General features: G+C 40.9%; 1 protein-coding gene across 2 annotated transcripts; it reads left to right on the forward strand.

The window, feature by feature from the left end:
* Nucleotides 1–1,755: 1,755 nt before the first annotated feature.
* Nucleotides 1,756–11,409, forward strand: airim (AFG2 interacting ribosome maturation factor). Of its 2 annotated transcripts, none has more exons than XM_048558231.2 (5): nucleotides 1,756–1,857; nucleotides 4,394–4,684; nucleotides 6,511–6,690; nucleotides 8,054–8,172; nucleotides 10,369–11,409. In XM_048558231.2, exons 2-5 carry the CDS (start codon nucleotides 4,413–4,415, stop codon nucleotides 10,449–10,451), a joined length of 654 nt encoding a protein of 217 aa, XP_048414188.1. In that variant the 5' UTR covers nucleotides 1,756–1,857; nucleotides 4,394–4,412; the 3' UTR covers nucleotides 10,452–11,409. The 2 variants fall into 2 exon arrangements, with proteins under 2 accessions (XP_048414188.1, XP_059510245.1); XM_059654262.1 differs by lacking the exon at nucleotides 1,756–1,857 and adding an exon at nucleotides 1,864–2,051.
* Nucleotides 11,410–13,640: the final 2,231 nt, after the last annotated feature.

Genomic DNA, 13,640 nt, shown 5'->3' on the forward strand with positions numbered 1-13,640 from the left:
TATCTTCTTCCCAATGGAAGAGGGTGGAAGAGAATATAACCAAGATGGCAGGGGTATTTGATTATACTGGCTGCTTTCCTGAGGAAATGAGAAGTGTACACGGAGATAATGGAAGGAGGGCTGATTTTCATGATGGGCTGTGTTCACAAATGTCTTTAATTTCTTGTGGTCTTGGCCAAAGCAGTTGTCATACCAAGCTGTGATGCATCCAAATACGATGCTTTCTATGGTGCATCTATAAAAATTGATAAGAATCATTGTGGATATGCCAAATTTTCTTAGCCTTCTGAGGAAGATGAGGCATTGGTGTTCTTCCTGAATGGTAGCATGACATGAATGGACCAGGGCAGGTTATTGTTGTATTTATTCCTAGGAACATGAAGATCTTGACTGCTGCCACCTCAGCATCATTGATACAGACAGGGGCATGGCCTCCATTCCGCTTCCTGAAATTGATATAATTGGTCACTCTCTTCTTCACTGTAACTTGGTCAAAACTCTTGAACTCTTTCCATAATTCCACTGTCGGTGTAACTACACCACATGGACTGCAATGGTTTATTAAGGTACTTCACCATCATTTTTGCAATTATGGGTGGTTAACAAAGGGTGGTTGAGGTAATGATGGTGTTCAAAGCCATTTAGTGTTTTGATGAAATGTAAACAAGGACAATCCACAGGAGACAACACTGTGTAAAGCTGGATGCACACAGCAGGCCAGGCAGCATCAGAGGACCGGACAAGCTGACGATTCCGGTCTGGACCCTTCTTCAGAAATGATTCACATGACACTGGTTTAAGGCATTGTTACAAAATAACTGTACAATACATGAGATAATAAAATCTGAGGCTGGATGAACATAGTAGGCCCAGCAGCATCCCAGGAGCACAAAAGCTGACGTTTTGGGCCTAGACCCTTCATCAGAGGCATTTCAGAGGCTCGAGGGGGGCACGGTACGCCAGAGTGACTCCGCGAGGAGCTCGACCAGTTAAGCGATTCAACACGCCCAAGCGGGTGAGAAAGATAAAGTAATACATGAGTGCCAGTTCTGATTTGAAAAGATAGCTGTGATGTGTCCAGATAGGATGCTTTCTATGGTGCATCTATACAAATTGGTAAGACTCATTGTGGCCATGCCAAATTTTCTTAGCCTTCTGAGGAAGTAGAGACATTGGGTGTCAGGGATAATGGGAACTGCAGATGCTGGAGAATCCAAGATAACAAAGTGTGGAGCTGGACGAACACAACAGGGCAAAGCTTTTGTGCTCCTGAGACGCTACTTAGCCTGCTGTACTCATCCAACTCCACACTTCGTTACCTCAGAGACATTGGGTGTGCTTTTTTAACGGTAGCATGACGTCGGTGGGCCGGGGCAGATTGCTTCACCGTGTCCAACCAATCATAGCACAACTGCGCCAGGTATCAACCAATCACAGCAAGGCCTGTCCAGGACACAGCCAATCGCAGCACAGCTATCCCAGATATCAGCCATTCACAGCACGAACTGTCCAGGATATGCCCAATCGCAGCGTGGCTGGCCCAAAACCTATCCAATCGCCCATCATGGTGGGATGTCACTTCACAGAGCAACCGTCCAAAATTCAACTTGCAGCAACTAAATCATTTTTAAACTCCAAGGAGGAACAGAGCACGAAAATAACCAAGTGTGTCTGTGTCTTCTCAGTAATATTCATATTCTTGCGAGATGGATACCAAAAAATTTTTACTGCGCGCGGAGCATCATGGGGGTTGTAGTCCTGGTGGTTGGGTGAGATGTGCGCAGGCGCGGATAAAGGCGTGTGGTAGGGACGTTTGGTATTAAAGTGCTGTGGAGTTTCTCTCGCTGCCGTTGACATGTGAGTACGTTGGTCGGGCCGGGGTATTATTTTATTTTTCTCACCCGTTTGGGCGTGTTGAATCGCTTAACTGGTCGAGCTCCTCGCGGCGTCACTCTCGCCCACCGCGCCTCTGAAAACTTGAACCGAAAGCAGAAATTGTTGGAGGAAGAGACAGTAGGAACTGCAGATGCTGGAGAATCCGAGATAACAAGGTGCGGAGCTGGATGAACACAGCAGGCCAAGCAGCATCTCAGGAGCACAAAAGCTGACGTTTCGGGCCTAGGCCTGAAACGTCAACTTTCTCGCTCCTAAATCCTGCTTGGCCTGCTGTGTTGTTGGAGGAATCTCCGCAGGCCAGTCAGCATATATGTGGAGAACGAAACTGGGGTTAACGCTGTGGGTCGGCTGACCCTTCTCCAGCACATTCTTCGAAAAGTGTCAGCAGCAACGTTCTGTGAGGAGGCTTTTTCATGGGGCTTTGTTGCCGACATGTTGTAGTTCATTTCCATTGCTTCCATGAGGCCGCCTCAAGGCGGTCAGTTCACAGGAGCACAGTGATTCCATCGCCCATGTGAGATATTAATCGGAGGTCCCACATGCCTGCTCAGATGCCCCTAACAAATCCCATAGGCGCCATTTCCAGAGAGTGTGGTCTCTGGTGAACTGGCCAGTATCTGTTCTCAATTGTGGACCATCATGCTGTTAACTACTTATGTAAATGTCACTGGGATAGAGGTGTTATTTTTGGTCAGTACCACGCAAGATTGTAATCAGAAATTCTCACTTGAGTTACGGAAGGGACAAGTTTACGTGGAAGACTTAAAACTCAAAAAGATGTCTTTGGTTTGATTGGATAGAATCAACTTCTGTTTGTTTTCTTGATATGCTACTGCACAGATCAGTACTGTGTGTATTATATTTATTTATAATACACAAGATATTTTTAATGAATAAAGTGTATTTTTGAAATTAATAAGAAACTTAAAATTCAGAATTGGGTTTTAAGTTGAAGGGGTCAGTTGAAGGAGGAATTCCACATCTGCAGGCAACATCTTTTTTTAGGAAGGGATTGAGGAATTTAAACACTTTATGCTTCAACCTACTGAGATTTGGAAGCAAATGCAGATCAGCAAACACAATAACTGCAATAGTGTGTGGGTACAACAACATTTTGTTGGAAATTAGGATACAGATAACAGGGTTTTGGATGAGCTCAAGACTAAAAAGGATGAGAGGCATGAAATATTCTGGTCTGGAAAACATGGTTGACATTTTCAAAACAAGCAGGGGCTGAAATAGGTAGTCTTCATGATTTAAACAAAAATGATGTAACAGGAAAAGAAAAGATGGATAAACTATTTTCACTGGTTGGGAATCCTCAAACTAGGGGACACAGTTTGAGAATTAGGGCCAGACAATTCAGGAGAGATGTTAGGAAGCACGTCTGCACACAAGCTGGTAGATGTTTGGAACACTGTTCCACAAACAGCAGTGGATGCTGGTTCAGTTGTTGGTTTTATGAACCCTTTAAAAAAATTAACTCTCCCTTAACAAAGCTATGTTGATTCTATGAGATTAACTTGAATTTTTTCAAAGTGCTTTTGTCTTTGACAGTAGCTTTTAACATCTGGTTATGGCTGAGTTCCTGCTTTAAGTCTGATTTGAAAAGAATTGTGCCATTTTCACTTTCTTCCGGTGTAACAAAACTCCTTTGATCCATGTGCAGGATGTGGCATTGCCCAGATGACATTTACTGCCCAGAGAGCACAGAAGAGTCAACCACATTTCTGACAGTCTGAAGTCACATTTATGTCAGACCAGAGAGAGAGATTATCTTCCATAAAGTACATGAATGAACCAGATTTATTTTAACAGTGGTGATTACATGGCCACCACTAGCTAGCTTTTTATTGAGGTTTCACCATCTGCCATGAGGGATTCAAACCCATGTTTGATTCCATGTCCCCCATTAATAGTCTAGTGACATGACTACTCCACCTTGCCTCTATTTTCTCCAAATTGAGGAAATTTTGGAAAATTAAAAGCACCCATCTCACAAGTCACTTCACTTAAGGTTATAGGATGAAGTCCGTGTGGACCCGGGGATCTGCCAGCCTACAGCTCCAAGAATTTACTCAGTACCAATCTCCTGGTTATTGTGGTAACCATGGTAATTAAGGGAAAAAATAAATATAGCATCAGTTTTATAGGGAGATAATTGTACAGGTCAGAAGATTGTCATTCTGTACTGGTTTTATATTCTGTTCAAAGGTTGACAAGGAGGGAAAAAATTAGAGCCCAAGATCAAGATAAAGCTAATATGAAATTTAATTGTAAGAATGACCAGATATTTTCAGAGTGTTTTTGTTTAAATACCTGCAGTTTTAAAGAACATTGTTTGCTAAGTCATATATTTAAAAAAAAATCTCTTAATAGTCTAATCACTTCCACAAATCAAACACTTGCTTTACCTTTTTTATTTCTTTGGATATTTGTACTTCACTGGATATTTTTCTTGTCAATTGGATTCATTTGCTTGTGATTTTCTTTTTAGGTTATTGTAGCAGAAAGTCATGGCTCAGAGACAAGCCTTGCTGGCTGTTCATCAAGTTTTGGAGAAATGTTTCCATGTTATTGAGCAGCAACAAAATTTGTGGGCAAGTACACTGACGGAATGTATCCCAATCCTGAGTTCGCTGAGTAACTTGGCAGAGCAACTGCAAGCGTGCAACAAAGTTGTGTTTATGAATACCCCCTTTCGAGTGTTCCCTGATTTGCAGTGCCGTCTGAAATACAAACTCACTCGGGCTATCGAAATCAATTTGGAAAGCCTTGGTGAGAAAATGTAGGTTCCAGCATCGCTCATCTATTGATAATTAAGCCTGAAGTACTGTCTCCTGACACTTATTTGTACAACCATCGAGTCGTTTATTGTTAAAGTCAGGCTACACTTGGCACTAAATGTGCAATTGTTTTTCTAGAAATGCCGATGGCATCTACAGGAATGTTGGCTCAGTGATCCAGATTTCTGCAGAAAATGGATAGAATTATCCTAGACTCTCATTTGTTAATTCTTGTGCTTATTATAATACTGTGGTTTTGGAGAATACAACACTTGCCAGTTCAGACGCACTGACTTGATAAATCCGAGGTCAGAGTAAGGCCTTTGTGACAGAGATGTGTTTATAGCCTAGCTTCAGTTGCTGAACTTCCCACTCACAATCAGCTCAGTTTTGATTCATTTATTCACATTTTTCTCTCCATGGTAGTAATTGTGATTGGTAGTGTAATTTCTGAAAACCTGGAGAAAAGTAGAATAATATTGGCTATTTTCTCACCTGGCACTGACTTCTGCTAGGCTTTAATTTCTCAGGAGCTGTACAGCCTTTGATATTTAGTCTGGAAAAGGTGTTTTCAACATCTGACACTAGGTCATTGTTTTAGTTTTGTTTGTCAGTTTGTCTTTGAAAATGACAAATGGTAACTCTCTTTGCTAGCTCTGCCAAGTGTTTCCAGCACTTTCTATTACTGCTATCAATCTCCAATTCTGTACCCATCTCTCTTCTCTATGGATCTTATTACTTGTTTGCTTTGTTTTGTGACACCTGTGATTTCTAATCTCCCCTACTTTCTAACCTTCCCTGACCTATCCTTATGTTTCATATAAAACTTGTCTTTTCAATCTCACTCTTCAGTTCTGAAGAAGTTAATTTTGGACTAAGAGCATTGACTCTTGTTTCTCTTTCCACAAATGCCACCAGTTCGATTTCTCCAGGTACTCCCTGTTTTTATTCCTCTTTGGTTTCTTACCTGCCCAACAGTTTGATTCTGAAGCCAATTACTGGGTGTTGGCTGACCTCACAGGTAAGGTCAGCAAGCTTTAGGCAATTTGTGAAATTAAATGGGGATGAGCTATTTGGTCTGTGTGGGTTGGCTGCACGTTGATCATATTGATAAAACTTCATATTGATAAAACTTCACATTGAAGTCTTGTATGTAAGTTATGTTGGATTGAGTAAACTGTTGCCTCTTTGTTAATTCTCTTGTTGCTCAGTCAGAACTCTGAAAGATAATTTCTTCCGGAGAAGAGTTGTACTCAGAAACGAATTAAAGCATTTATGCTAAAAGTATATTGTTGCAAGTAACTGCCATCTATTTGGCACTTGGCAGTAGCAGTAAACCAAATGGACAAACTTGGGTCCCATAAATAACAAATTGTTTCTGGTGGCTGAAATAAAATTCTTGGCTTGGCCACTGTAAACATTTCCCGATCTTTAAATTGTGTTGCTGATATTAAATCAAACTTGTTGAGCATCTGATGGAAAGTATAGCACTCAGTTGTAGTGCAGCGTTCTTTTATTAAACTGGATCATCACTTTCGACTCACATAAATGAACTAAGCTGATTTTGCTGTTAGTTTGCTATCTTAAGTTCATTAGGTGCACAGATGCTGATTTGAAAATTAACATTCTTGTATTACTACTAAAATTGATTTGTAGTCCCGTGAAATTATACCTAAATTGTGGTCACAGTTACTACTCCGAAAGAGGTTTCATAGGAAGCCAGGAGGAATGTGTCTTTAAAATTTTTTTTGTCTTGTGGCTAAACTTGAATGTGTTTTGTTACTCAACGCTCATCGATCTAATGGTTTCTTTTTTAACATCTGTCAAGGAGTGTCTTGAAAAAGGTGCGAGACACAGCGACTAACCAAGTGACAGCATGCTTCCAAATGTATGAGAAACATGCTAATACCGTTGGGTTGACTGCTGTTCTGGAGCGCACATGTCTCTGCCCTTCTGTAGCTGATATGCTGGAGTGGCTTCAGGATGTCCAGCGGTTTTACAGAAGGCAGTATCCTTTAATGTTGGCCCCTCCACCTCCTTGCTTGTGTCACTCAACTATAACCTCACTGGAAGTGTAGGGCCAGTAATGGGGTATGTTGATTCAGGGTAACGAACAAGAGGGGTAGTGGGATTGGAAAAGCTTTTGTATCAGCAGCTTCTGATCTGAAATGGAGATTGGCAGGTGTGATTTGTAATGTAAAGTACTTCTTTACTAGTTTTCTAACTGAATTGATTGAGGAAGCAGGTCTTCCATTCTGGACAGTCTGTCAGAGTTGACTACCTTGTACCTGGCCCCTCAGTTCCTGCTCACATTGTCTGCCCTTTCAGTTCCATTCAATGCAGTCCGTGTTTCTTATGAGCTATTGCTGGCAGAGCATTCATCTACCTTATGACCACATCCAAATGTTGGCATGAGTTGTTGCTCAGAGCATAATCTAAATGGCAAACTTCAGGAGAAGGCCTGACATACTTTAATTGGAATAAACAAAAATGTAATTACTGGAGAAACTCAGTAAGTCTGGCAGCACCTATGAAGTGAGAAACAATTATCATTTTGAGTCCAGTGACCCTTCTTGAGAAATTCTGAAGAAAGGTCGCTGGACTTGAAATGCTAACTCTGTTTCACTTACCACAGATACTCCACCAATTTTTTTTCCCGTCGTTTCACACCTCCAGCATCTGCTGTTCTTGGTTATACTTTACTTTAATTGGACCTCACTTTCGGGCTGGCAGTCTGTGACAGGCAATCAAACATGCCAAGAAAGATAGCTAGGAACTGACCATCTGAACTTCTGGCTGGATCCTACAGGCCTGAGGAGGATGGGTGGGGATATCCATAAAGGGAGTGAGAGCAGTAAGGGGAACTTACCTGGTAACTTTTAAAAAAAAAAAAAATGCAGCTGGAATCCTGTTTACGTCAGCGGATCCTTGAATAGACTTTATGAAAGACTGCTGTCTATTTTCCTCAATGGAGGGGGGAGTGTGTGGCTCTAGCTACAGACCAACAGGCTGGGTGAATGTGCTGCAACTGTAGTGACATTGGCAAGGGATAACTGGCCATCATTTCAAGGTACAGCACTGTTTTAGCCCCCCTGAAAATGAGCCCCCTTTTTTTCCTCTAATTCCCACCCTTTCTCCACCTCCAAACAAACCCCTGTTATATTCAAAATCTCAGCAATCTCCTTTGATTTTCATGCTTTGTGGATTGGACTTCCAACACTCTGTCTTGGAATGTACTGATAGAGTTGAGGCACTATGTAAATGCAAGCTGTCAGTTATAGGAGGTTACAAGCAACTGGCAGTTAAAGGTTCATCTGACCCTTGAACTTGTTGTCACTCCATAACTAAATATTTGTTAACAAATGTTCAAGATATCTGTCCAGAAAACTCTTACTGCTCAACATCGGCCCTGCTAATCTACCAAATCTTCAGGCTCTCCCTCAATCCTGGAGCAGTGTGTCAGAGCAGGTGGATCAGGACTTGGTTCCAGGTAATTTGTCATTTCTTTAATGTCCTGTTCATAGCTTGCCTTGACCGTTTATCTCCAGTAGGTTAACAGAATGACAATTTGGGTGATTTACTGCTTCTTGGATGTGTGGAACCATAACCTAATTAGTGCCTTTTTGGGGGTAAAGGAAGAAAGAGCAAAATTAGGAGGAGGACTAGGAATTTTAAAATCTGGAGCAAGTTTCACAGACTTCTATAATACTTTTATTTGAATCAGGACAGGGTTTCGGAAGAAAAGTCAGACTGGACTTGAAACCTTAACACTTTGTCTCAACACAAGCAGCCAGACCTGTAGAATTTCTCCAACATCCTGTTTGTTTCAGATTTCCAGCATCTGCAGAATTTTGCCTTAAATGGATTTGTTAAAGGGAGAATGCAACAGATGCTTTCTCTAAGGATTTTAATAAGTTTTTTTAACAAAGTACCTGATAATAAACTGGTTAATAAAATTGATGTTCATAGAACAGGATGATTTAAAACATTGGCTTAGGTGACAAATGTTGTAAATAGTTATTTTTCAGTGAAAGATAGTATATTGTGGTATTTCTCAAAATTCAGTAGTGGAACCACTCTTTATTGAGACAGAATTTTGGATGTTAGGACATTAGGTGCATTTGGAAAACTTACCGATGATTCCCCACTTAAAGATATGGAAGTCTATAGGGGTGATTAACAATTGTTTGGAGCAGGATTACAACTGGCTAGCAGGGTAAGTAGAGAAATGGTGGGAGTTTAATGCAAGAAATGTGAGGTGATGCCTTTTGATAAAAGGGATGGAGGAAATCCAAGTGTGATGGCAACATTCTAAAGTGTGCAAGGATAAAGAAATTTTTGCAGTTAATAAACAGATCTTTGAAAGCTGTTTGACACTGTAAGAGTAGTTAACAAATCAAGAGTTCTTTGGGTTCATAAATTGAGGTATTATTTGCAAAGGAATTGAAACTATGCTGATCCTCTAGAAAGCTCTGCTTAATCCAAAACTGGAGTATTGAGCCCATTTTTGGTCACTATACTTATAGAAATGTGAAAATCCTGAAACGGAGATTCGCAAGAATTGTTTCAGTAATGAGGGAATTTAGCTCCAAAGTTAGTCTTAAACGTCATGACATTTTCAGATGTCTTTAGAAAATCACTTGAAAATGTCTTGGCACACAATGTCATGTATCAAGTACTGAAAAATGGGATTGGAATAGATAGTTGCTTGATGACTGGCATAGGGTATGTTGGGGGCTTTTTTCTGTTCTGTAAAACTTTGGCTGCACTGGGATTGTTCTTGGAACAGAGGTGATAAAGGAAGATTTGAAAGTGCAGTACAAAGATTATGATAAACTTGAGTAATAGACAAAGAAAAGTTTGTGATAAAATCCATTTTTATGCAGCAAGTGGTAATGAGCTTAAACTTGCAGCCTTTGAGGGTGGTGTGAGTCAAAACAATTGCAGAAGGAAATTGGATAGACAGCTGAGGGAGATAATTTATCACAGCTACAAAGAATGGAATGGACTCAGCAGGCCAAATGACCTTTCTTTGCTGTATTGACTCTGACTAAAAAGCTGACATCAATTTTAAAAAGTACAAATTAACAATTGGTTTGCAATCTGATTGACTTTAGGAAAAGTGACATGACCTTCTAATCCAGTGGATGTGGTTAAAAACTGAAAGAACTGTGCATGCAGTAAATCAGGAACAAAATCAAGTTGCTGGAAAAGCTCAGCAGGCTTGGCAGCATCTGTGAAGGAAGAAACAGTTAACGTTTCAGATCTGGTGACCCTTCCTCAGAACTGCTGGTGGCTGGGAAAAGTCAGTTTTTATATGCAGAAAAAAAGGGAGGGGATTGAAGTAGGGACTAAATGATAGGATAGAGAGCAGAACTTCAAGATGGGCATGCCGGGAAGAGATGTGGCAGTGAGTTAAATAATAACTGCAGTTGTGATTCACTCTTAACTGTCCTCTGAACAGCCCTAGCAAGCCACTCACTTATGACAATAAAGATTGGGTAATAAAAATCAACCTTTGCAATGATGTTCAGATCCTGAAAATGAAAACACAATCAGTTGCACAAATGATACTCTTCCACTAAATCTAAATTGCTGGATCATTTGTTTATACTTGTATTCATGAAAGTTGTTTGTCTGTGGTATTCATAGGATCACTAATGTTCTCTCTGTTTTTCTGATGCAGATACTTTACTGAAAGTGACATACTTCATGGAAACTAGCCACAGCTCCTTGAATAGCCCTTCACTGGAACTGTCAGGAGTTTGATTTTTACTTGCACCTATTTGATCTGATGAAAGTGGTTGTTCATTACATCCTGATGTGGAATGTAGTTCAGGGATAAAATCACCTACCCCTTGCATACTATGAATGCAGCCTAACTGGATCTCAAGTGTAGACTAATTGGTATTTCTACTTCATTTTTATTTAGATGCATCCTTTTTGAATTAAAGTGCAGATGCAGCCCTGTTCTAACATTGGAGCTGCAGCAAAAATCTGTCCATGAGCACCAACTTGGAAGTTTTGTACCTCAGCCATACACTTCCACAGAAAGTGAGTGAATAATAGAATGGGAAATTATCTCTCATATTGCTACTTTCAAAAAAAAGCTAGTGACTGTGTTTCCACATCTTACAAAGGCCCAGGAGTTTCTAGTGAAGTAGGGAATGCAGTTGGGAAGGAAGGGGAGGGACTGTTAAGGTCAAGTTGGACCGGAACACTTGTCTGTTGCTTGAGACATTGACTCATTCAGAAATATGCTGTGGACGTTTGGCTTTGTTAATGGTGCGTACAACTGAGGCACCCACCTGAGGAGGAGTGAATGTCTCTGATGTGGCATGTTACTAAAGTATAAAGGAATCCTGGTAACCTGAGATTCGTTTCTTTGTGGCACCAGTTTTGACAGTGCAACTGTTTTGTCCAGTCTGGTTTCTGGTGGGCTGGGTGGGGCTGCAAAGGGAAAGAATCCTTTGTGGCTTCAGATCCTGAAGCACCTGTTCCCCAAGACATCTTCAGTCCTAACCGCCACTGCCACCACCACCATCTCAACTTGGAAAACCTGACCTTGGACAGTTGGAGGCAGGGCCTCTCACCTGCTTTAGAAAACCAGCACAACATGAATTTCAGAAATTCTTATGTAGTGCAAAATACCTGCAATTCAATTAAGAACTTTGAACAGCTTTGCAAGCTAGCTCTGCAGTGAAATAAACTAACTTATGATTGAAAACCTTTTCTGTGTTTTTATAAATAGATCTATTTCAATCATGTTTCAAAATAGAATTTTTCTTTTTAACATTGCATTTGTGTGGGATCCTAGCAGTCACTTTGTTTTAGTTATCACAGCAACTGATCTAGTAAAAGTATGCAATCATCGCTAGCAAAATGTGAGGGCATTAGGTCAAGGGGGCAGTAATTCTTCAGTAAGTTTGTTTTGATTGAAAACCAAGTAGAAACCACTTCAAAAAGGCTGCTGGCATTTGTGTTTTGAAAATAATCAGTTTACAGTAAATTGCTGTGGGCCTTTGGTGAGTTTCAGGAATGCAATGTTTTGATTTGAGAACTTTGCAAAAGACATGACACCTTTTAAATTTTACCAATGGAAATCTGTCATACAGGATGGAAACAGACCCTTTGGTCCACCCAGTCCATGCTGATCATATTCGCAAACTAAACTAATCCCACCTGCCTGTGCATGGCCTATACCCCTCTAAACATTTCTTATTCATGCACTTGTGAGCAAAGAAAATTACGGAACAGGAACAGGTCCTTCGGCCCTCCAAGCCTGCACCGATTGAGATCCTCTGTCTAAACCTGTCATCTGTTTTCTAAGGGTCTGTATTCCTTTGCTCCCTGCCCATCCATGTACCTGTCCAGATACATCTTAAACGACACTCGTGTCTGTGTCTACCAACTCTGCTGGCAACATGTTCTAGGCACGCACCACCCTCTGTGTAAAGAACTTTCCATGCTTAGCTCCCATAAGCTTTCCTCCTCTCACTTTGATCTTCAAATGTTATAACTGTACCCACATCCACCACTTCCTGTGGAAGTTCATTGCGAGTATGAACCACTCTGTGTAAAGAAAAAAAAAATCCCTGGTCTTTTTAAAATCTTCCTCCTCTTCCCCATCCTAGGTGGAGAAAAGCGTCTGATCTATTCAGCCTGTCTGAAAGTTATGACGTCTCATGGTGCTGAAAGTCATTGCCTCACCCATCACCACGCAGTCCCCTTGGAGAGGTGAAAAACCTGATTTTTAGAGAAAACCCGGGGAGAGCTAAGGATGGGCACGACTTGTGGATATGAGATGGGTAGAAAGAATTTTTAAAGGTTCACTCTATCCTTTCTTTAACCAAATGGGAAACTAGTCCAAGAGAGCTATGTTGATGCTGATCTGCATTGTAGGACGCCAATTTCTTGCACTATACGCTCGTGCACCCAAGCAGAAATGGACACTCCTCGCTCACATATTAGTAAATCAGATATTCACTGCAGGCCAGATTAAACAGGAAAGGTGCAGGAAGCTGTAAAAATTTACAACTTGTTAGAGGGTTTCATACATATTGGTCCATCGAGGTAAAGATCGCCACCCAGAAATTCCCTGACAATAGACCAAAGCCAATGTGTGTGAATATTGCAGGTACTGAGCAGTGATTTTAAAGATGTGCTTATGTTGCATCACAAGCAGGAAATTTAATTGGGGATTGCTGTGAAGTATCTGTGTTCAGTTTAGTTTTAATAAGCGTGACTTCTTGCCGGCTATGATCACAGCTTCCCTTTTTAAACCCCACCTTTGTCAATTGAATCACATTTCTTTCATTTTTACAAGATAGTTATTACACTTCAGTTGAAACTGTCCACTAGATCTGTTTAACTAAGTTTATTACCCAGTGCCCTGAGGAAGATAAAATGCAGCAACAAACAGCTGACAGTGATGTTCCAAGACTGTGAGCATCATATGCTTGTTTGTCAAGCACATTGTGGGGGAAGACTGTTGTCATAACAAGCGCAGCAGCATCATCAGCTTCTGGGAGACTCAGGCTGCTGCTGCCCAGCAGCATCAAAGAGCACAAAGGCAGCTACCAAGTACTCCAGCTCCAAGTGAAATACCACATTGTGCTGAAAAAAGAACAAACAACAAGCAGACACAAATACCAGGAAGGAGCTTCCTGAGAAATGGGGCATGCATTGCCTTTTACAGATGGGAAGGTAAAAGCTAATACAGTCAGATCATAAGAATCCCTTGGATTGTGAGGATGAAAGGATCCGAGTTTGGCTTCTTTGCTAATCTCCTGCTGCTTCCGCAGTGAAGTTAGGAGATCTTATTTCTCATGAATGTCAATTTTTACCAGTTGAGTTTGTACTGGTGCTGGATTCTGCAATTCAAAGAGAAAAGCTTGTTGCTTTCTCTCTCATTTTGCTTAAAGGATGCTGCTGATGTACAATTCTTTTGTGAATTCT

The sequence above is a fragment of the Stegostoma tigrinum genome, chromosome 24, assembly GCF_030684315.1.
Source record: "Stegostoma tigrinum isolate sSteTig4 chromosome 24, sSteTig4.hap1, whole genome shotgun sequence".
In the NCBI taxonomy this organism is placed as follows: domain Eukaryota; kingdom Metazoa; phylum Chordata; class Chondrichthyes; order Orectolobiformes; family Stegostomatidae; genus Stegostoma; species Stegostoma tigrinum.

Coding starts and splice junctions, on each gene's coding strand:
- airim (XM_048558231.2), top strand. CDS start 4,413: ATGGCTCAGAGACAAGCCTTGCTGGCTGTTCATCAAGTTTTGGAGAAA. Junction 6,691..8,053: donor CAGCGGTTTTACAGAAGGCA/GTATCCTTTAAT, acceptor CAAATGTTCAAG/ATATCTGTCCAGAAAACTCT. Junction 8,173..10,368: donor GGATCAGGACTTGGTTCCAG/GTAATTTGTCAT, acceptor TTTCTGATGCAG/ATACTTTACTGAAAGTGACA.